The 22374-nt window shown below is 44.2% G+C and overlaps 1 protein-coding gene across 1 annotated transcript in view; it reads right to left on the reverse strand.

Annotated features, from left to right (window-relative positions):
• Window positions 1–645: 645 nt before the first annotated feature.
• VOPP1 (VOPP1 WW domain binding protein) overlaps window positions 646–22374 on the reverse strand; it is a 158277-nt gene continuing 136548 nt past the window's right edge. Inside the window, exon 5 of the mRNA XM_065935223.1 lies at window positions 646–2993. Within this exon, the coding sequence (XP_065791295.1) occupies window positions 2803–2993 (191 nt within the window). The 3' untranslated portion in view covers window positions 646–2802. The remainder of the gene's footprint in view (window positions 2994–22374) is intronic.

The following is a 22374-nucleotide window of genomic DNA, read 5'->3' on the forward strand; positions in this document are numbered from 1 at the left end:
CCCTGCTCCCATTGCATTGGGGGTAAGTTTATGACCCGGGGCATGTCCAGTGAGATGTGTGAATTAGCTCTGAAAGTCTTCTGATTTCCTGCCCTGTTTTAAGACAGTAAATTATGAAACACTTCTTGATAAATATTATCTCAGTTAGTAATTCATCTAAAATACAGCCTAACTGTAGCAGCTATAGATCTGTGAGAGAAATACAGTTTCTGACCAAAGAGTTGGATTTAAAAATCAAGGTCCCCCTACCTAAACAGAGCACACACCCCCCCCCCGATAATTAATACCAGTACTAGCTGTGAGTTTATGTAATTAAGGCTGCTGTCATCCTACATACTTCAGATATTTTTTTCCTTAGCTAGAATTTTTAATGTGTTGGTGAAACAAAAGTTCCTTATATTCTTGGAAAGTGTATTATTTCCAGTTCTCCTGAGACTGGCTGAGTCCCCACCTATTCCACCCCTACCCAGCTAGCCTCAGAGCCTGCTGTCTGTCCTTCAGAAACTTCATCTCTACCCTCTTTGCTACTCCCCAGCAAAACAGTCAAAGCACACACCCAAATTTATTTTTATTGTGCATACATAGGAAACATGACCCTATCAAAAGAACAAAAAAGACAAGTGAGTCAAGTGTTACAAGAGGAAACGCATGCACAGACCTACTCCCAGTGCACTCCTAGCCACGGACTCTATGGGACTTCACACACCAGAAGTTGGCTTGAACTGGCTCCAAGCAGTGGGCACAGTCCACCGACAGCATGGGGAAACGTGAGCAGGAAATATCACTGTAAGAGGAATTTCCACACACACTGACCACTGGGTGGGTTCTCACCAAGGTTCAAGTGAAAACAAAGTTTATCTCACACAAGCAGGAGTATAAAATAGTTGGATGCTACCTAAATCATCCGGTCTCTTAAGATCATTTGCTATAAAAAAACCCAAAAAACAGAATTTCATCGTGGACATGTGGGTGCCTACGTAGCTGCACCAACTCCAACTTGGGGTGCTTCCTCATCAGAACTGCAAAGGAAGAAACCGAAGCTGAAAATGCCAAACGAGGGGCCGGGAGGAGGAGAAACTTCTGGACCCGTGCAGTTATCCTGTGTTGTAAACAGCAAATGTTGTGCTTTGTGGTCGCATTCAAATCAAGGATTTGAGTGTGGGGAGGGACTGAAGTTGGGGGCAGGAGTTCAGAGGTCACGCTCGGCGGTCAAAAGCACCGGCAGCAGCATTTGTGTTCAGACTATTTCCAAGGTGCTCATCTGGCTCCAAGAGTGTCCCATGGAGTCCCTGGGAGACTCCCAGATTCTCCGACCTGACTCCTCACTCCTACTCTAGCAGAGTTGGGACATGGAGACAAGGAGTGGGGAATGAAAACCCTCAGTATCACTCGAGTGAGATGTCCTGATGCTCAAGTTCAATGACTGACAACCTCTCAAGAGGCTCTGATTAGTTCATTTCAAAAATAATCACCCTACCCCCACCGCCGCCCCATTACCATGCATACATGTCTGCGCTACGATGCTTTGCCCTTCCTATACACGACCCATCAGGTCTCAACCTGGGTTTAAGTACATGATGGTGGGTGTAACCTACGCAGAGGAGCAGAACTCCAGTCCCCTAACAGGAGACTACCTGTGACTCGAGGGCCAGAGAGGTTTCTGAGCCAGGTTTGCATTTCCAACAACATCTTTATTCTAATATTGATTAACTCGTCAGTGAAATCTATTTGGTCCTTTTGGAAGAGATCTATTTGCAGTCCCGGGGTTTTGTGTTCCTGTCTTTTTCTTAGCAAGCTCCTCCTCTGCAGAGCCTGGCATACACCTGCTGAGATCAGTCAGCCAGGGCCCAGGCTTGCCCACCCAGGCTCAAACCACTGGCTCTGCTCTGCTGGGACGCTTCTCTCCAGGGGTCGACGTGACTTCCCAGCTGGATGTACCTCTCTGCTTTCAAAGTGTCCATCACAACGCACTGCCAGGCCTGCCTCAGCCGAGGGTGCAAAGATGCCTGGCTGTGATCACAGGCTGGAGAACTGTTGACACCCAGGAAAGACTCCGAGTCTGACCTCAGGGCCTGACTCCACACCACCTTCCCCAGATGCACAGCTCCATTTTCCCCCAGGTCAGGCCAAGAGCTCATGAAATACAATGTCCAGTTTGATGCAGGAGGCAATTTCCCATGAATTTAAATACCTTCCCTTAGTGATTTTCGGGGAACGATGGACATCAACTTGGCCTGATTCTAGAGCCCCATCTCCCTGAGGTGCAGCACACCCAGGGCTCTCCCAGCCCTGGCGGTACCAAGGGCAGCACTCTGGTCTTTAGGAAGGGAAGGAGAAGAGGGGGCTCAGAGGCTGCGCCCCGCCGTCATTTTTGGAAGAGGAGACTGCTGGCTCTGCGGGCCTGGTTTCAGCCAGCAGCCTGCCGTGTGCGGGGTGCCTGGGCCACAGGCCCCCCTCACGTCCCCACACACTCACCCGCACCGCCTGGCCTCCCGCCGGGGTCCCCCCGCTGTGGGCCTGGGCAGCCAGCTTAGGGGTCAACCCTTAGGACGGTCCACTCAGTCAGAGCACAGATTATGTTGGAAACAGAAGCGACAGAGGAGACATGGGGTGAATTGAAATATTGGTTCTCCAAGGAAAACTGGAGAGGAAGCTGTGCTTTGAAGGTATCAAAAAGGAACTTGCCCTCAGTGGCTCATAAGACCTTTCCTGGAAGTGAGCAGTGATGGAGCAGGGAGAGCGAGCGGCAGCCTCGCCCTGCCTCCCGGCCGCGCCACGCAGGCAGGTGCGGGCAGCTCCCGGCTACTTGGTCTTCACCACCTGCTCGTATGGGGGTGGGGGCGTGTTGCAGTAGGAAGGGGGCGGTGGGTAGGCCGTGCTTCCCTGGGACGAGTTGGGCTGGACCTGGAAAGCCATCGCCACGGGGTTCCCAGCAGGATTCATCCCCGGTCCTCCGGGGTCGGTGTAATACGGCAGCCCCAGCGGCTGGGCTCCTGAAAGACAAAGAAGCAGATGAGAGCGCGGCCTGGCCGGGCGCCCTGGTGAAGACCACGGCCCGGGCCATGCACTTAGCGGACGCGCATCGCGGGCCGACAAGCCCAGACACAGGAGAGCACCAGGGTGCAGCGGACGATGAAGGTGAGATGCTGGCCCAGCCTCCTGGAGCGGCTCCTGCACAGGGTGTAGATGGCCAGAAAGCACCTCAGTCCACGGGGGTGCCCGAGGGATGGAGGGATGATAGCTGGGTCAGGCGTGGTGGTGGCCAACCCATAGCCGAGGGACAACGAGAGGAGCTCTGCCAACACTTGGGGACATGCATCAAAAAATTACCAACACAGACGGCCCAGCAGTCCTGAGAGCCTGGAAAGCCAGGATGCAGAAAGGTAAGCCAACTTAGAACCAAGAGGAGGGCCTGGGGTTCCCAGCATCACAGGCACCTCCACAAGGTTTCCGAGAACAGGGTGCTGAAGTGTGAGCTCTCTACTTGGACCTGCTGGGTGACATTTACTCAGGGCAGAGCACCTGGCATCCAGTGAACCAAATTCCCAGACAGGAAGACAACCTAGGGGCCTGAAGTCAGTGGGGTGCGTGGACAGGTCTGCGGGCTCTCCCCTGCCCTGGATGCTGCAGAAAGATGCTGCTCCCTTGTCTCAGGAAGAGGTTATAGATGCAGGCTGAGCCCTGCTGCAGGCCAGGGTGCAGGACATAGTGGGCAAGAGCACATAGATGGTGACAAGAGGAAATATACTAGCCATAACTCTCGTTTAACAGTAGAAATACCTGAGCTGCTGTGTTGATCCTATTTCTTGGATCTGCATTTCCTGATCATGTTGATAATGTGATAGAATACTGACTAAATAAAGAATCAAGAAAGAAACCATAGGCTCCAGGCTTTTCGTGGGCTTAGCTAAGCTCACAAGTGAATCAGATGTATCTGAGTTAGGCCTCATTCAACCCAGGGGATGCTCGGGCACCAGAGAGGTAGTGCCTGCCTGTATATTATGTGGGGTCCTTTTTTGTGCAGATCTCCCTCTGTCTGCTACAGTTTAACTGAATAAAGGTCAGATTCCTAGAAAGATGCCCACCAAAGTGTGCAGGATGTCTTGGAAATCTATAAATGTGCTGAAGGAGAGTATAGGACAGAAACACGTAGGCAAAGAGGCATTCGAGGTGTCAGGAGGAGCTCAGTCAGCCACAGACGGACCTCGATCCGCTCCTCCTCTCAACAGGCTTCTAGTGGTGCGTCTTCCTGTTGCCAGGAGACGTGTCTGTTCAGAAGCCTGTGACTAGCCAGGACCGTCTACTTTTCAAGGGCAGAGATAGTTTATTTATCTATGAATCTCTGTATACTTTATACAAATACGTTAAAGATAAAAAAGGGAGGCTAATGTAATAGTCTAGGAGAGACACAAGAAAACCTTTGACTATGAGACAAGAAATGAGGAGAGAACGAGGGGCTCAGGAGGTGTATCGAGGACCGGGGACCAGCTGAGTGTGAAGACCATGGGGAGGAGAGGCCTGCCTAGGAAAGACCCCGGCTTCCAGTGCTGAGGAGGGAGCCCACCTGGTGACAGAGGGGCCTGCGGGCGTCCGAGCAGCTCTGGGAGCCTCTGGTATGGACGTGGCAGCAGAGACACGGCCGTGGCCAGACTACCCAAGGAAGAGCGTGAGGAGGGCTAGAGGGCGACTGAGGGGAGGACTAAGACTGCTGACAGGAGAGACACAGGAGGTTCAGGTGGATGAGGAGGAAGAGGGGAGGCTGGGAGGGAAGTGGAGTGGTGAGGCAGGAGCTGTGTCACATGCGCTCCCCGAGGAGGACCCTCAGACTTCTGGCCAGTAGCCTCAGCACTGAGGCTGGCATAGAGGCCCAGCTGCTGGGGCAGAGAGCTGCTCCACGGTAAGCGGCAAAGACCAGAGGCGGGCAGGTGTTGGCTAAAGGGGTGCAGCACAAGGGCAGGTGTTTTCCTTTTAATTCTTTAAAAAACTGTATTTAAATTAAGGTATAGGTGATTTAGGGCTTCCCACACGGCGCTAGTGGTAAAGAATCTGCCTGCTAATGCAATAGACTTAAGAGATGCAGGAGATTCCCTGGAGGAAGTCATGGCAACCCACTCCAGTATTCTTGCCTGGAGAATCCCATGGACAGACGAGTCTGGCGGGCTATGGTCTATAAAGTCGCAAAGAGTCAGACATGACTGAAGCAACTTAGCACGCATGCATGTGCTGTACTGAGTCACTCAGTCGTGTCTGGTGCTTGGAGACCCCACAGACTGCGGCCCGCCAGGCTCCTCTGTCCATGGGATTCTCCAGGCAAGAATACTGGAGTGGGTTGCCATGCCCTCCTCCAGGGGATCTTCCCAACCCAGGGATCAAACCATGGTCTCCTGCATTGCAGGCGGATTCTTTATGGTCTGAGCCGCCAGGGAAGCATGCATGCATAGTTGATTTAAAGGTTAAATTAGGTTTCAAGAGTACAACATAGTGATTGAAAATTTTCACAAATTATACTCCATTTAATGTTATTACAAAATAACAGCTGTATTTCACTGTGCTGTACAATATATCCTTATTGTTAATTTTTTTAGACAGTCTGTTCCTCTTAATCCGCCCCCCACCATGCCCCTCCCTCTGTCCCTGTCCCCACTGGCAACCACTAGTTTGTTATCTATGTCTGTGAGTCTGCATCTGTTTTGTTACATTCATCCATTTGTTTTAAGTTTTTGGATTCCACATACAAGTAATAACATACATACAGTATTTGTCTTTCTCTGACTTACTTCACTAAGCTTATTCTCCAGGTCTATCCATGTTGTTACAAATGGCAAAATTTCACTCTTTTTTAATGGCTGAGTAATAGCCCATATTGTGTGTGTACACACACACACACCAGGCCTTCTTAGCCATTCATTTGTTGATGGACACTTCGGTCAATTCCACATTTTGGCTACTGTACACAGAATATTGTGGTGCAGGAACTTTTCAAGTTAGTGTTTTCATTTTCTTTGGATGTTTACCCAGGAGAAGAACTGCAGGGTCATGTGGAAGCTCTGTTTTAGTTTTTTGAGGAACCTCCATGCTGTTCTCCATAGTGGCTGCACCAATCTATATCCCCACCTATAGTGCACAAGGTTCCCTTTTCTCTACATCCTTGTCAACTCGGCCACGCTGACAGGTGTGAGACGCTATCTCAGGGAGACTTTGATCTGCATTTCCCTGATGCCTGCTGATGGTGAGCATCTTTTCATGTGCCTCCTGGCCATCTGCGTATCTTCTTTGGAAAAATGTCTACTCAGATCCTCTGCCCATTTTAAAATCAGGTTGTATGGTTATTTGTTTGAGTTGTTTGAGCTCTTTATATATTTTGGATGTTAACCCCTTATCAGATATACGATTTGCACCTATTTTCTCCCATTCAGAAGATTGCCTTTTTGTTTTGATGATGGTTTCCTTCACTGTTAAAAGCATTTTAGTTTGATGTTGTCCCATTTGTTTATTTTTGCTTCTGCTTCCTTTGCCTTAGGAGACAGATTAAAAAAAAATGTTTTCCTATGATTTATGTCAAAGATTGTCCTGCTTTTTGTTCTCTTCTAGGAGTTGTATGATTTCAGGGCTTACATTGAGATCTTTAATCCATTTTGGGTTTATTTTTATATATGGTATGTGTCAGGAAGCATTTAACAAGAGGCTTCCTGTGTGCTGTTTTGGATCTGTCAGGAACCCTCTGGCCCTTATTAATTCCTGAGTATTCAGGAATTAAGAGGAGAGGCACGCCTTTCCCGGGGCGGAGGAATCCAGGCATTTCTCATTACAGTGATAAGTACCCTCTTCCTTCTTATGAAAAGGTGATTGTTTGCAACTCTCTCTTTGATAGGGATCATCTTATGTTTTGTAAGTCTGGAATTTTAATCTTTATCTTTGCTGAGAGTAACCACCTTGTAAGACAGTATATATGCCCATGCCATGTTGATTAAAACACCTTTGCTCCATCAGAGCTTGGGTCCCCGTGTCTTTCTTTCTGTCTGTCTTTCTATTCTGCCTGTCTTTCTCTCTCTCTCTATTTCTTGCTAATTCCTTGGAGCGTGGAGGCCCGCTGAGCTCACTCTCTTGCCTGGGCTTCTAAGATCCTCTTGAGAAGGCGCACTGTGCCTTCACCCACTTGAGAGGGCGCCTGGTGCCTACGTGCAGCAGCGTGAGCCCTAATAGGACTCTATTGGCTTTCCGCATAAACCAGGGGATATCAGCCTCCTTCTCTCTCTTACTTTCTTATCGTCGACTCCGCACCACCAGGTTCCGGTCCATTAAAGGACCAACAGGTATGAGAATATATTCTAATTGCATTCTTTTACATGTAGCTGTCTAGTTTTCCCAGCACCACTTATGGAAGAGATTGTCTTTTCCCCATTGGATATTCTCAAGACAGAAGTATTTTTAAGGACAGGAAGTACTTGAACATGTTTATAGAGTTAGGGACAGAAATATAGTAAAGAGAGGATTTCCAGGGAGAAGATAAGCTCAATGAAGGCAGGGACCTTATATGCCTGGTTCAGCATTTGAACCCCGTTGTCTAGCAAAGAGCCTGGCACACAGGAGGGCACCTAGTACCTTCTGTCAAATGGGCAGAGAGGAGCCAGAGGCAGGAGCTTAGAGCAGCAGCACGGGGCCCCCCAGCTCCCTGCGTGACGGAGGCCCAGGTGCTCAGACAGGAGGCATGTGCGCTGCAGGCCACGGGGGCTGGTGATTTGAGAGATTCCAAAGTCCTCAAAGAAGAGAGGGTCACAGATGGTAGCAAAATGGTGTTGGAGAGTGGAAGAACCAACTGCTTTGGGATTCGATGTGTGGTTTGGGATTCTTGGGACTGTAGGGACATAAAAGCGAAGGTCAGGAGCCAGCGGGACGGCAGGACCATCCCTCTAACTTACACAGGGTAGAATGTGGGGGAAGAGAACGAGCCCTTACATTCTGAAGGCTTATGGTAGATGGTTTAGTTAGACAAAGAAAATAGGGGTATGTGAAGAAGCGGAGTCAGAGGAAGACTATTCCTCCAGGAGACAGAGAGGAAAGGATCAGGAGATGTGAGTGAAACAACCACAGCCACACATTGCCTGGCTGTCTTCTCAAGTGCTAATGCCAATCTGCACTGCACTGCTATCACATGGGAAGGGCGTGGTGTGGGCAAAGCAAGGGTATTGCTATTGCATCCATGTTCTTGAAGACACTGAGGCTCAGCAAGACATAACCTGCCAAGGTCACACAGCTACATGTGGAGGCACCCAAATTGAACCGAGTCGTGTCCCAGGCTCTTTCCGCTGTGACACCTTCTCAAAACAGGTGATGAAATGGGCCTTTGTCCAGCTGGAGAGGGACAGCAAACTACGGAAGGCTGGGGATACGCTAGACTTGCATTCTGAGCAGCATCCCAGGACTGAGGGCTTAGTTCTGGGCTGTCACCAGCCAGGCTGCACTGGGCTGCACTCCATCCCAACCACACTGTGCTTCTCGACAGAGCTGAAGTCGTTTTACTCCTTACTGCCATCCTCTCTTTCCTCCTTGAGAGTCTATGTGAGGTTTGAGAGGGAACCCTGGATTCAGCAAACAGTCAATTATAGCAGCTCCACCTGAGTGGAACCGTTCCACTGATGCTGCCAAGCTTTCCTCACAATGATCCTGCTGCCACTCCACCAAGCTCACTGGCCACTAACTGAGGAGGAGATGAGCCAGGCCAACCTTTTCTTGGGGTGCAGAAGAATCTGGCTCGCCATAAAGAACGCAGCGGGAACGCAGGAGGGGCGATGACCACCTGAGAAAGACCAAGTGGCTCGCAAGCCCAGGGCCACCAGGTGCCCGCAACTCTCCTAAGTGACTCCATCTGTTCCCCGTGTCAGTACAACCAGCTCAGCTCAGAGTGGGCTCTAGTGTTCCCTCCTCCGCACACTGATCCCAAATTCCTACAGCTACCTCCTCCAGCCAGGCTGCTTCTCAAGCTTCAGACAGGTTTCTCAAACACATTTCAGCAGACACGCAGCTCATCTTCCCACCCATGACTTGAACGTCCTATGTCACCACAGCCACCGACTCACTCACAGGAGTGTGAGCTGAGTCCCTCTACTAGGGATAAAAGGCACTCCATCCTCAAGTCCTTACCTATTTCAGTCTCATTTCCCACTGTCCTGCCAACAACCAACTGCTTGTATCTTGCTCACCGCTCTGAGACCCTCATCAGAAAGCAACTGTAGTGTTAAAACATGCAGATCCTCCTCCTGGAAAGTCTGGGCCCATCTTCACACCACCCTCACCACCCCCTCAGCGTCTCATCTGACTAATTCCCATTTATCTTTCAAGCCTCAGATCAGAATCACAGCTCACTATCACCACAATCCTGACTGGACTAGGACCCCTGTCCTCTTGGTCAGGAAAGAATCCACAAATCGTGCACCACAGTAGGAGGATACTTTGAACTTCTGCACACAAGGGAGGATTTAACTCACCTGGGAACTCTTAGAACCCAAGCCAGCATCTGGCAATGTGAAGGACATCCATCCATGAGACAGACAAGTGATGGAAGGGAGCGATGGTGCCTCTGCTCTGAACTCTGCCTCTGCTACACCGCGCTGAGCACTTGCGGCAGCTTCGTGAGACATGCCTGTTTCTGATGTGATGTGAGGAACTGGCTGCACCAGCCCAGCAAGCCTGCATCAAGCCTCCCTGCTGCCCCTGAGGACAGAAGCGTTCGAAGGGATGACTCCACCTCCCCATCACGAGCGATGGGGGTGGGGGCGGGCTAGGGCTGTGGTCTTTGTACCAGAGATGTACTGAAGGCATGTCTGGAACATTCGTGCAGCACCATCACTCACACTGGAGGATAATGAGAAACAATGACAAGTGTGTCCAATTTAATTGGACAGTTAACAGTCTCAACACATGGGAATTGGAAGGATGGGATTAAAAGATCTGAGCATGGAGATGGAGAGGTGTTAGAATAGTAAAGAAACAACAATGGGAGGTGGATAAATTCTGTACTTGTCAAGAATATAAACCCTCAGGTGAACAAACACAGGGATGAAACTGCTAGAAAGACTGGTTGAGGGACAGATAGCAGGAGTGGAGGCTGCACTCTCTCGGGCATCGGCTGGCATGGAGGATGGGTGTGTCCCAGACGTTCACTATGCTCGCTCATCTGGCTAAAGCAGAACTCCTGGCAATATACTGATGTGGCAGAATATCCAGGATCTCAGAGACACAGAGAGGAGACATGCTCAGTTTTGACTCATTCAGGGAGGTGGAGTGATGAAGAAAGAATGCCAGGCAAGAACACGTATGTGCCACAGATGAGAGAGATCATTTCAAAAATGTCCCTCAAACATACACAGGATTCCATGGCACACGACTCTAGAGTCCAAAGCATTTTAAAATCATAATTCATCAATGGAGCAGAACAGGAAGCCCAGGAATAAACCCAGGCACCTATGGTCACCTGTGATCTGTGACAAAGAAGGCAAGAATATACAACAGAGAAAAGACAGTGGTACTGGAAAACTTGACAGTTACATGTAAAAGAATGAAAAATAGAACACTACCTAATGCCATACACACAAATAAACTCAAAATGGCTTAAAGACCTAAATGTAAGGCCAGACACTATAAAACTCTTAATGGAAAACAGGCAGAATGCTCTTTGACATAAATCTCAGCAAGATCTTTTTTGACCCACCTCCTACAGCAATTAAAATAAGAACAAAAATAAAGCAATGGGACCTAACTTAAAAGCTTTTGTATGGCAAGGGAAACCATAAACAAAATGAAAAGACAACCCTCAGAATGTGAGGAAATACTTGCAAATGGAGCAATGGATGAGGGATTAATCTCTAAAATATACAATGAAGCTCAATATAAAAAGTCCAGTCAAAAAATAGCAGATCTAAATAGACATTTCTCCAAAGAAGACATACAGATGGCCAACATCTCTAATTATTAGAGAAATGCAAACCAAAACTATAATTAGGTATCACTTCACACCAGTCAGGATGGACATTAAAAAATTGAAAACAATGCATGCTGGAGAGAGTATGGAACAAAGGGAGCCCTCCCACACTGCTGGCAGGAATGTAAATTGGGACATCCAGTATGGAGAACAGAATGAAACTTCCTTAAAAAACTAAAAATAGAACTACCATATGAATCAGCAATCCCACTCCTGGGCATATACCCAAAGAAAACCATTATTCAAAAAGATACATGCACCCCAAAGTTTATAGCAGCATTACTTACAATAGCCATGACATGGAAGTAACCTAAATGTCCATCGACAGAGGAAAGGATAAAGAAGATGCATTGCATATATACAATGGAATATTCAGTTCAGTTCAGTTACTCAGTCATATTTGACTCTTCAGTTATAAAAAAGAACAGAATAATGCCATTTGCAACACAGATGGACCCAGAGATTGTCCTACTAAGTAAGTCAAAGACAAATACCATATGATATCAGTTACATGTGGAATCTAGAAAAAGAATACAAATAAACTTATCTACAAAACAGAAACAGTTACAGATGGAGAGAACAAACACGTTACTAGGGGGTAAGGAAGGGGGAGGGATTAATTGGGACATTGGGGTGCTATACATAAGATAAATAACCAATAAGGACATCCTCTATAGCACAGGGAATTCTACTTAATAATCTGTAATGGCCTATATGGGAACAGAATCTTAAAAAGTGTGGATACATGTATAATAGATTTAATTTGTTATACAGCTTAAACTAACACAACTTTGTAAATCAACTATACTCCAAGAAAAAAAATTTTAAATAAAAAAAAATATAAAAATACCTCAAATCTTATTCTCTACCAAAGAGAATAATTTGCAAACTGAAACAGAGATTAAAAAATGAGAGAAAATGAAACTCCAAGATAATTAAGGGCTGGGTTTTGGGGAAAGCATTCACACGTCCTGGTTGACATAGTACCACAGTATTTTCAGTTCAGTTCAGTCGCTCAGTCATGTCTGACTCTTTGCGACCCCATGAACTGCAGCACACCAGGCCTCCCTGTCCATCACCAACTCCCAGAGTCCACCCAAACCCATGTCCATTGTGTCGGTGATGCCATCCAACCATCTCATCCTCTGTCGTCCCCTTCTCCTCCTGCCCTCAATCTTTCCCAGCATCAGGGTCTTTTCAAACGAGTCAGCTCTCCGCATCAGGAGGCCAAAGGATTGGAGTTTCAGCTTCAGCATCAGTGTAGAAATGAAGAAAACCCATGTTTATGCTCTACAGTAATACTTGCTTCCCTGATGGCTCAGATGGTAAGGAACCTGCTTGCAACGTAAGAGACCCAGGGTTCGATCTCAGGTCAGCAAGATCCTCTGGAGGAGGGCACAGCAACCCACTCCAGTATTCTAGCCTGGAGAATCCCATGGACAGAGGAGCCTGGAGGACGACAGTCCACAGGGTCACAAAGAGTTGGACATGACTGGAGCGACTGAGCATGCATGTATGCATGTCATATTGATACTATACATGCATGCACGCTAAGAGTCGGATACAACTGAGCAACTAAGCACGCATCACGTGCAGTATCAGGGTGACACGCATACATGCATGCTCAGTCGCTTCAGCTGTGCTCCACTCTTTGCGACCCTGTGGACTGTCGTCCTCCAGGCTCCTCTGTCCATGGGATTCTCCAGGCAAGAATACTGGAGTGGGTTGCCGTGCCCTCCTCCAGAGGATCTTTCCAACCCAGGGATCGGACCCGAGTCTCTTACATCTCCTGCACTGGCAGGAACGTTCCTTACCATTAGTGCCACCTGGGATACTATGAGATATATATTACTTTCCCCCAATTTATAGATTGTTGGCTGATGGCCGAAAATGTTATGTATCAATAAGTTGCCTGGGTATCCTCTTCCCCTAGGCCCCGCTGGGTCTTAGCCCCTGAGGGCTTCATCCGGCAGCCCAGGACACAGGGAGGCAGCAGGGCCAAAGACGGCCAGTGGGGGTGGGGAACCTGGGCGTCTGCATGCTGCTATGGGGGTAAGCCAGGAGCCCCGTCTTTGGGATTGTTTTGTCACAAGAGGCAACTCTTATAAATGATTTTAACCTGGCTGATTAGGGTGTGTGTTACTTGCAGCCAAAACACTTGAACTAATTCTTCAGAGAACATTCTCATGATCAGCAGACAAGTCTCCCCACTTCATAACTTGCTCCCCTCCTTTTCTAAGCCTTCTGGTTTTTAATTTCTTTTTATGTTGTATCCATTCATTTTCCAAAATTGTCTCAGCTACTAAAAATATTTTTCAGTTCATCCTCCAGGACTCTTTTTAGGTATATATACTGATACATTATTTACAAAGAGAGACAGTCGTGTTTCTCCTTCCTGATGAATAAATATTTTCATGTTAATGCTTTGACCAAGAATTTCTAGAACAGTGTTAAACTTTGATAGTAAATATCTTAATTTTAATAGCAATACTTGTACTATTACACTAATTATGTTGTTGGCAGCAGGTCGATGGCAAAAAGTGAGCTTATTAGACAACTACTAAACATTTCCATTCAAAAGTCACTAGGCTTAGATGTACCACTGAGAACCTGGTCCTCACCTCCAGCGACCCCAAACACCTATCTAAGACTTCATTATATTAAGAAAAAGCCTTACATTGCTAGATCTATCAAACTTTACATCACTACTTTGAGTTTTGATAAGAAATGTGTATTGAATTTTATCACCATTTTTCTAGCACCTACTGAGCTACTCAGTGATCTTTTTAAAAATTAAGAAAAACCTAGAGAGAACATTTATTGGTTATAAACAAATGACTTAAAAGTGAGATTAGCTGATGGACATTTTAGGTTCAAGCAAAGCAGCACATTCACAGTGCCACGTGCTCCAAACAGTGAGACCCCCACATACAAAGGAGTTCCATTCCAAGAGTAAATCAGTAAGTCTGATTTGCTCGTAAATCCAACAAGTTCAGATACCCAACTAACACAATCAGACATACAGTACTGTACTGCAATAAGTTTAAAATATTAATACTTTTCACATAAAAATACATAAGAAACAAACACAAAAAAGAAAGAAAACATTTAAATTGTACCACACCTTCAGAAGTTCAACAGTACAGCACAACATCTGGCGTACAGGGTCTGACATTGAGTGAACAGGCAAGAAGAGCTGACCGGAGGAGAGAGAGGAGGCGGGAGATGGCGGCGCCGAAGGGTCGTCAGCAGTGAGATGGAGGGCAAGCCGCACTCTCTCTCACGCCTGATGCTGAGGGCCTCAGTCTGGTTCTTCCCTGGATTCAATTCAACCTACCCTACCTACCCTTTTGGAAAAACGATCCAGTACCTCTTTTTCTCATCATAGATGACAAGATAGCACTGGATTGAATTCTGAATGGTTGCTGCAAGCTTCATGTTCCATATTACATCTGGGTCCCATGCCTCAAAAACTAACAGTGCCTCCTCAAATAAAGAAAAGTCCCTTCTCATTTCCCATGTCATGAACCTTTTTGGTTCTTCAGTTACTTCTGAAGACAACCTGGGCTTGAAATAAATACACTGTACTACCGCACAGCATGCAGTACTGTAAGTACACAAAAGCGCATCCACTGGCAGAGGACGCACGGACACAACAGTGTACACCAGACATTAAATAGCTTACGTGACTGGGCTTGAGAAGGAACATTCCATCTTTGAAAGTTCGCAACTTAAAGGTTTATATGTAGCGGACTTCCTGCCCTACAAAGCGCTGACCTCAAGTCTAGTTTCCATCCATCACCATACGCTGGCCCCTTCCCCATCTTGCCCACACTACTTCCCCTCTGGTAACCATCAATCTGCTCTCTGTATCTAAAATTTTGCTTTTGTTTTAATGTTTGCTCATTTGTTTCATTAGACTTTACAGGAGTGAAATCATATAGTATTTGTCTATCTTCATCTGGCTTATTTTAAATACCATACTGTCTTCAAGGTCTTCCTATATTGTCACAAATGGCAGGATTTAATTCTTTTATATGGCTGATCTGTATTCTTTTGTGTACATGTGTGTATGTGTGTGTGTGTGTGTGTGCATGCATGCTCAGTTGTGTCTGACTCTTTGCGACCACATGGACTGTAGGCCGCCAGGCTTCTCTGTCCATGGGATTTTTCCAGAAAAGGATACTAGAGTGGGTTGCCCTTTCCTCTTCCAGGGGATCTACCTGACCCAGGGATCAAATCAGTGTCTCCTGCACTAGCAGGACTCTTTGTGACCCCATAGGCGCCAGGCTTCCCTGTCCTCCACCATCTTCCGGAGCTTGCTCAAACTTATCTTCATTGAGTTGGTGATGCTATCCAACCATCTCGTCCTCTGTCGTCCCTTCCTCCTCCTGCCATCAATATTTCCCAGCATCAGGATCTTCTCCATTGGTCAGCTCTTTGCATCAGGTGGCCAAAGTATTAGAGCTTCAGCTTCAGTCCTTCCAATAAATATTAAGGACTGATTTCCTTTAGGATTAACTGGTTTGATCTCCTTGCAGCCCAAGGGACTCTCAAGATCTTCTCAACATCACAGTTCAAAAGCATCAATTCTTCAGTGCTCTTCTATCTTTATGGTCCAACTCTCACATTCATACATGGCCACTGGAAAACCACAGCCTTAACTAGATGGACCTTTGTTGGCAAAGTGATGTCTCTGCTTTTTAATACGCTGTCTAGGTTTGTTAGCTTTTCTTCTTTTAATTTCATGGCTGCAGTCACCATTTGCAGTGATTTTGGAGCCCCAAAAAACAAAGTCTCTCACTGTTTCCATTGTTTTCCCATCTATTTGCCATGAAGTGATGGGCCCAGATGCCATGATCTTTGTTTTTTGAATGTTGAGTTTTAAACCAGCTTTGTCATTCTCCTCTTTCACTTTCACCAAGAGGCTCTTTAGTTCTCCTTCTCTTTCTGCCATAAGAGTGGTGTCACCTGCATATATGAGCTTATTGATATTTCTCCTGGGAATCTTGATTCCAGCTTGTGCTTCACCCAGCCTGGCATTTCGCATGATGTATTCTGCATGTAAGTTAAATAACCAGGGTGACAATATACAGCCTTGACATACTCCTTTCCCAATCTGGAACCAGTCCATTGTTCCACGTCCAGTTCTAACTGTTGCTTCTTGACCTGCATACAGATTTCTCAGGAGGCAGGTAAGGTGGTTTGGTGTTCCCATTTCTTTAAGCATTTCCCACAGTTTGTTGTGATCCACACAAAAGCTTTAGCATAGTCAATGAAATGGAAGTAGATGTTTATCTGGAATTCTCTTGCTTTTTCTATGATCCAGAGGATGCTGGCAATTTGATCTCTGGTTCCTCTACCTTTCCTAAATCCAGCTTGAACATCTTGAAGTTCTCAGTTCACATACTGTTGAAGTCTGCCTTGGAGAATTTTCAACATTACTTTGCTTACATGTGAAATGAGTGCAACTGTGTGGTACTTTGAACATTCTTTGGCATTGCCTTTCTTTGGGATTGGAATGAAAACTGACCATTTCCAGTCCTGTGGCCACTGCTGAGTTTTCCAAATTTGCTGGCATATTGAGTGCAGCACTTTCACAGCATCATCTTTCAGGATTTGAAATAGCTCAACTGGAATTCCATCGCCTCCACTAGCTTTATTCGTAGTGATGCTTCCTAAGACCCTCTTTTCTTCACATTCCAGGATGTATGGCTCTAGGTGAGTGATCACACCATCGTGATTATCTGGGTCATGAAGATCTTTTTTGTATAGTTCTTCTGTGTATTCTTGCCACCTCTTCTTAATATCTTCTGCTTCTGTTAGGCCCCTAGCATTTCTTTCCTTTATTGAGCCCATCTTTGCATGAAATATTCCCTTGGTATCTCTAACTTTATTGAAGAAACTTGTAGTCTTTCCCATTCTATTGTTTTTCTGTATTTCTTTGTGTTGTTCACTTAGGAAGATTTTCCTATCTCTCCTTGCTATTCTTTGGAACTCTGCATTCAGATATTTCTCCTCTGCTTTTAGCTTCTCTTCTTTTCTCAGCTATTTGTAAGGCTTCCTCAGACAACCATTTTGCATTTCTTTTTCTTGGGGATGGTTTCAATCACCGCATCTTGTACAATGTCATGAACCTCTGTCTGGATTTTATGAAGTAGTTTCTTTCTGTTCCTAGTTTGCTAAGTGTTTTGATCATGAAAGTGTGTTGCATTTTGTCAAGTGCTTTTTCTGCATCAATTGAATAATTATTATTTTCCTTCATTATGCTAACATGATATATTACTTTAATTTTTATATGTTGAACCATCTTTAAATTCCAGGAAAAATTCAAATTGGTGCATAATCCTTTAAAATGCCAAACTCTGTCTGCTACTATTTCATTTAGGATTTTTGCATCAACGTTGATCAAGGACAAGGGCCTATAATTTCTTTTTTTCTTGTAATCTCTTTGTCTGGCTTTGGTATCTGAATGACGCTGGCCTCACAGAATGAGCTAGGAAATGTTCCTACCTCTTTGATTTGGGGTGGGGGGTGGTGGGGAGGATTGATATTAGTTCATCTTCAAATGTTTGGTAAAATTTACTATTGAAGCCATTAGGTCCAAGACTTTACTCTGTCTGGGATTTTTCTCATGACTGATTCAATCTCCTTACTAGTTACAGGACTACTCAAATTTTTTATTTCTTCATGATTTAGTCTTGGTAGTTTTTGTTTCTAGAATGCTGTCCTATCTAGTTTACCCATATTTTTTTGCTCTATAATTGTTCTCATATAATCCTTTTTATTTCTGTAGAACTGTTGGTAATGTTTCTACTTTCAGTTCTGCTTTAAATAGTTTACGCCTTATCTTTTTTTTTCCTTAAGGGGGGAAAAATAATATAGACACCCTGCTCTTTCGATTACTATTTAAAGATAAGGAATATTTTCTCCTTCCTTTCATTTTCAACCTCTTTGTGCTTTGGGGTCTGAAATCTATGATGGAGTGAAAGTGATACAAATTCAGCAGAAACTATACTTTGAATTTCAATCTTTTTCTGGGCTAGTGGTATGTGATAAGATCTATCATGATTCTGGGTAGTGGCAGCAAATCATAGCTCCCAGTTGGCACTGTGATCACAAGGATAAAGAACTGGTTCACTCAAAACCATTCTGTACCCTGACAATCAATGTTTTTCAATATTGTATTCAATAAATTACATGAGATACTCATACTTTATTATTAAATAGGCGTTGTGTTAGATGATTTTGGCCAGCTTAGGCTAGTGTACCTGTTCTGAGCACATTTAAGATAACTAGCCTAAAGTTAAGATATTCAGTAGGTTAAGTGCATTAAATGCATTTCCAATGTACACTATTTTCAATTTAAGATGGACTTATTCGGACCCCCATCATAAGTTGAGAAAGATATGTATTTGGATCTTGTTTATTCATTCTGCAATCTCAGTGTTTTGATGGAGAGTTTAACCCATTTACATTTGAAGTATTTACTGCTAGGAAGGATTTACTTCTGTCATTGTGCTATTTGTTTTCTACATGCTTTATAGGTTTTTTGGCCCTCATTTCCTGCATTTTTACTTTTTTATATATAGTGGCTTTTTAAAAAGTGCAATATTTTATGCTTAGTGGGTCTTTTGAAAGCAAAGTTTAATTCCTTTCTCATTTCTTTTTGTGTATTCTATAGCTAATTATTTGTGGTTAACCAAGGAAATTACATTAAACATCCTACTGTTAGACACTGTTCAGTCATCCATCAGTTCCAGGAGCCCCTGAAGATATGAACATCTGTGGATGCTCAAAGTCCTTTATAGAAAATGATGCAGTATTTGCATATAACTTAGGTACATCCTCCTGTTAAATCATCTCTAGATTACTTATCATACCTAACACCGTGTAAATACTATGTAAATAGTTGCCAACATGTGCCTAATCCAAGTTTTGCATTTTAGAATGTTCTGAAAATATTTTTGATCTACAGTTGGTTGACTCCATTGACACAGAAACTGTGGAAATAGAGGGTTCACTGTAATTTGAATTTATACCAGCTCAGCATCTGCTGCTGCTGCTACTAAGTCACTTCAGCCGTATCCGACTCTGTGCGACCCCACAGGTGGCAGCCCACCAGGCTCTGCTGTCCCTGGGATTCTCCAGGCAAGAACACTGGAGTGGGTTGCCATTTCCTTCTCCAATACATGAAAGTGAAAAGTGAAAGTGAAGTCGCTCAGTCGTGTCTGACTCTTAGCGACCCCATGGACCACAGCCTACCAGGCTCCTCCATCCATGGGATTTTCCAGGCAAGAGTACTGGAGTGGGGTGCCATTGCCTTCTCTAAGCTCAGCATCGATAACTTACAAACACTGCTCCTTTCAAGTTCTGTGCCCAGCCCCTTCAGTGGCTGATGTCACAAAATTACATCTTGATATGTTGTCTGCTCTCCAAAACACAAACTAATAATTCTTTTAAATATATTAGTTTCTTAAATTATATAGAAAAGAAGATTTGGAGTTAAAAAGCAACATTATAGGAATACTAGTTTTATACTAATAACTTTTCTTCTTTATATATAACAGTATCTTAAATCATGTAAAAAACAAAAAGTAAAGTACAAACCACTGGTACAATAATATTGGCTTTATAATTTCCCAAGTACTTACCTTTATTGAGATCTTCCTTTACCCATACAGCTTTGAATAACTATTTATTGTATTTCCATTTCACCTGCAGGTCTCTCTTGAGCATTTCTTGCAGGGCAGGTCTAGTGGTTATGAACTCCCTTGCTTTATCTGGGAATGATTTAATTCCTCCCTCAATCTGAAGGACAGTGTTGCCAGATATAGGATTCTTGATGGACAGTTTTTATTCTTTTATTTGAATATATTGTCCGGCTGCCTTCTGGCCTCCATGATTTCTAATGAGAAATCTGCGTATAATTATATTGAAGATTCCTTATTTGTGATTTTCTTCTTCTTGCTACTTTCATGATTTCTCTTTGTGCCTGGCTTTTCAAAGTTTGATTATGTGTCTTCATGTGGATATCTGAATTCCTCTTGGAGTGGATGCTTATATGCATGCTTTCCATCAAACTTTTTACATTTTCAGCCATTATTTCTTTAAATATTCTCTGTTCCTTTTTTCTCTTTTCTCCTTCTGAGACTCCCATGATGCCTATGTTGATCTGCTTGATGAAGCCCCACAGGTCTGAGGCTCTCTTCGGTTTTCTCAATCTTTTTTCTTTCTGTTCCTCAGACTACATAATTTCCATTGTCTTATCTTCAAATTTCCTGATCCTTTCTTCTGTCTGCTCAAATCTGCCTTTCAATCATATAGTGAATTTTTCATTTTGGTTATTGTACTCTTCAGCTCCAGAACTTATTGCTCATATCTTTTTAGGATTTTCACCTCTTTACTGATATTTCTATTTTGTTCACACATTGTCTTTTTTTATTCTCTCCACATCTTACTTTAGTTCTTTGAGCATTTTTAAGAGAGTTGCTTTAAAAGATTTGTCTAGAGGATTTCAGGGACAGTCTATTGATTTGATTGTTTACTTTGGATGAACTGTATTTTCCCCTTTCTTTCTATGCATTTTTTGATCACTGGACATTTGAGTTGAACAATGTGATAACTCGGGAAATCAGATTCTTCTGGAAATCACTTCCCCAGTGTTTCGCTGTTTTTCAATTTTGTTCTTGCTTACTGTTCTGGGTTTTTGTTGCTGTTACTGTAGGCTGTCTCTGTGCAAAGGAAAAGCCTGAAGTATAAATTTAAGGTCTTCTTTGGTCTTTTCTGAGCCTTTCCCTGGGGATGTGCAGTCACTGAGTAATTTTTTCTCCATATGAAGTTGTTTTTGAATGTTGTAGTCTTTAATTTCTGCCTCCCAAGATGGAGAAAAGTGAAAAACGAAGTGGTGTGGGGAAGGGCACCAGGCATTTACATCTCCTGGAGGTCACTTCAGCTGGAGGGAGAGGGGCTTGCAACAATGTGGGGTGGTGCAACAGTGGCTGCCCTCTCTTTAATAAGCAGCAGCAAACAGCAACCAGAGCAGAGATCCCCGGTATCTGGAGGACAGGGTCCTTTTTGCTTCCGGCTCATACAGGCTGCCCCAGGATCACGTGCGCAGGCCTCCCCTGTGGCCTAGGGTGAGGGGTTAGGTAGCTGCTACTGTGCCAAGAGTTGATAATGACCAAAAGTTACTTCAGTTTACCCTCTGAGTCTTCCCCTGGAAGTTCCAAGCCTCCGCCAGACTTCTGACTACCAAAATAGTTACATCAGACAGATTCTGCCAGTACAATTTTTGTCTATGTGAGGGAAAAGAATTCTGGTGCTTCTGATTCCACCTTCTCCCCAGAATTCTCTGCCAATCATTGCTTTTTGATATAACTTGCAGTGTTAACAGCTTGCTCTGTGGTAGACTGATGCTTGGACATGGTAGTTTACTTCTTTGACACACTGTTTAATTCAGTTTCTCAAGATTTTTGCATTTATGCTCATTAAACATGATTCAGAAGAATTTTATTTTGGTGTTCATTTCCAAGTTACAGTAGCTGTACAAAACAAGCTGTTTTGTTTTTTATATAACTTCTATAATTTTTCTACATTTCTATAATTCTCTATACTTGCATGCAGTAATTCATAAGCACTGAAATGAGCTGTTTCTTAAAAAGTTTCAAAGATACCATATGAATTTGGAGCTGAAAGTTAACTCTCTGCAAACTTCCTCAAACTCTTGCTTGCTTTTTGGACCACTTAGATTTTCAATATTCTAATACATCTTTGGTAACGTACATTTCTTATCTTACCAAATTTTCCATTTCAGGTGTCCTTCTTTGTCACTTTTAATCTCCTATGGGTATGTAATGTTTTCACTTATGATTTCATATTTTATCTAGTTTTACCAATTAGATTTATCAGGGTGGGAATGGCATTGTCATCTACTTTTTAAAATTTATTGTATGTGTGTATCGCTGATTTACAATGTAGTGTTAATTTCTGCCATACAGCAAAGCTTTACATCCTTTTAATATTATTTCCCATTATAGTTTATTACAGAATATTGAATATAGTTCCCTGTGCTATACCGTAGCACCTGGGGGTTTATCCATTCTATTTATAATAGCTTGCATCTGAAAGTCCCAAAGTCCCACTCCATCCCTTCCCCACTCACTTGCCCCTTGGAAACCACAAGTCTGTTCTGTCTCTGAGCCTGTTTCTGTTTTGTAGGTAACTTCACTTGTGTCATATTTTAGATTCTACATACAAGTGATGTCATGTGATATATGTCTTTCTCTTTCTGATTTACTTCACTTAGTATGACAAGTTCATCACTGTGGCTGAAAATGACATTATTTCATCCTTTTTATGGTAGAGTGGTAGTATATGTATGTACCACAGCTTAT

Source organism: Muntiacus reevesi, chromosome 4 (assembly GCF_963930625.1).
Source record: "Muntiacus reevesi chromosome 4, mMunRee1.1, whole genome shotgun sequence".
In the NCBI taxonomy this organism is placed as follows: domain Eukaryota; kingdom Metazoa; phylum Chordata; class Mammalia; order Artiodactyla; family Cervidae; genus Muntiacus; species Muntiacus reevesi.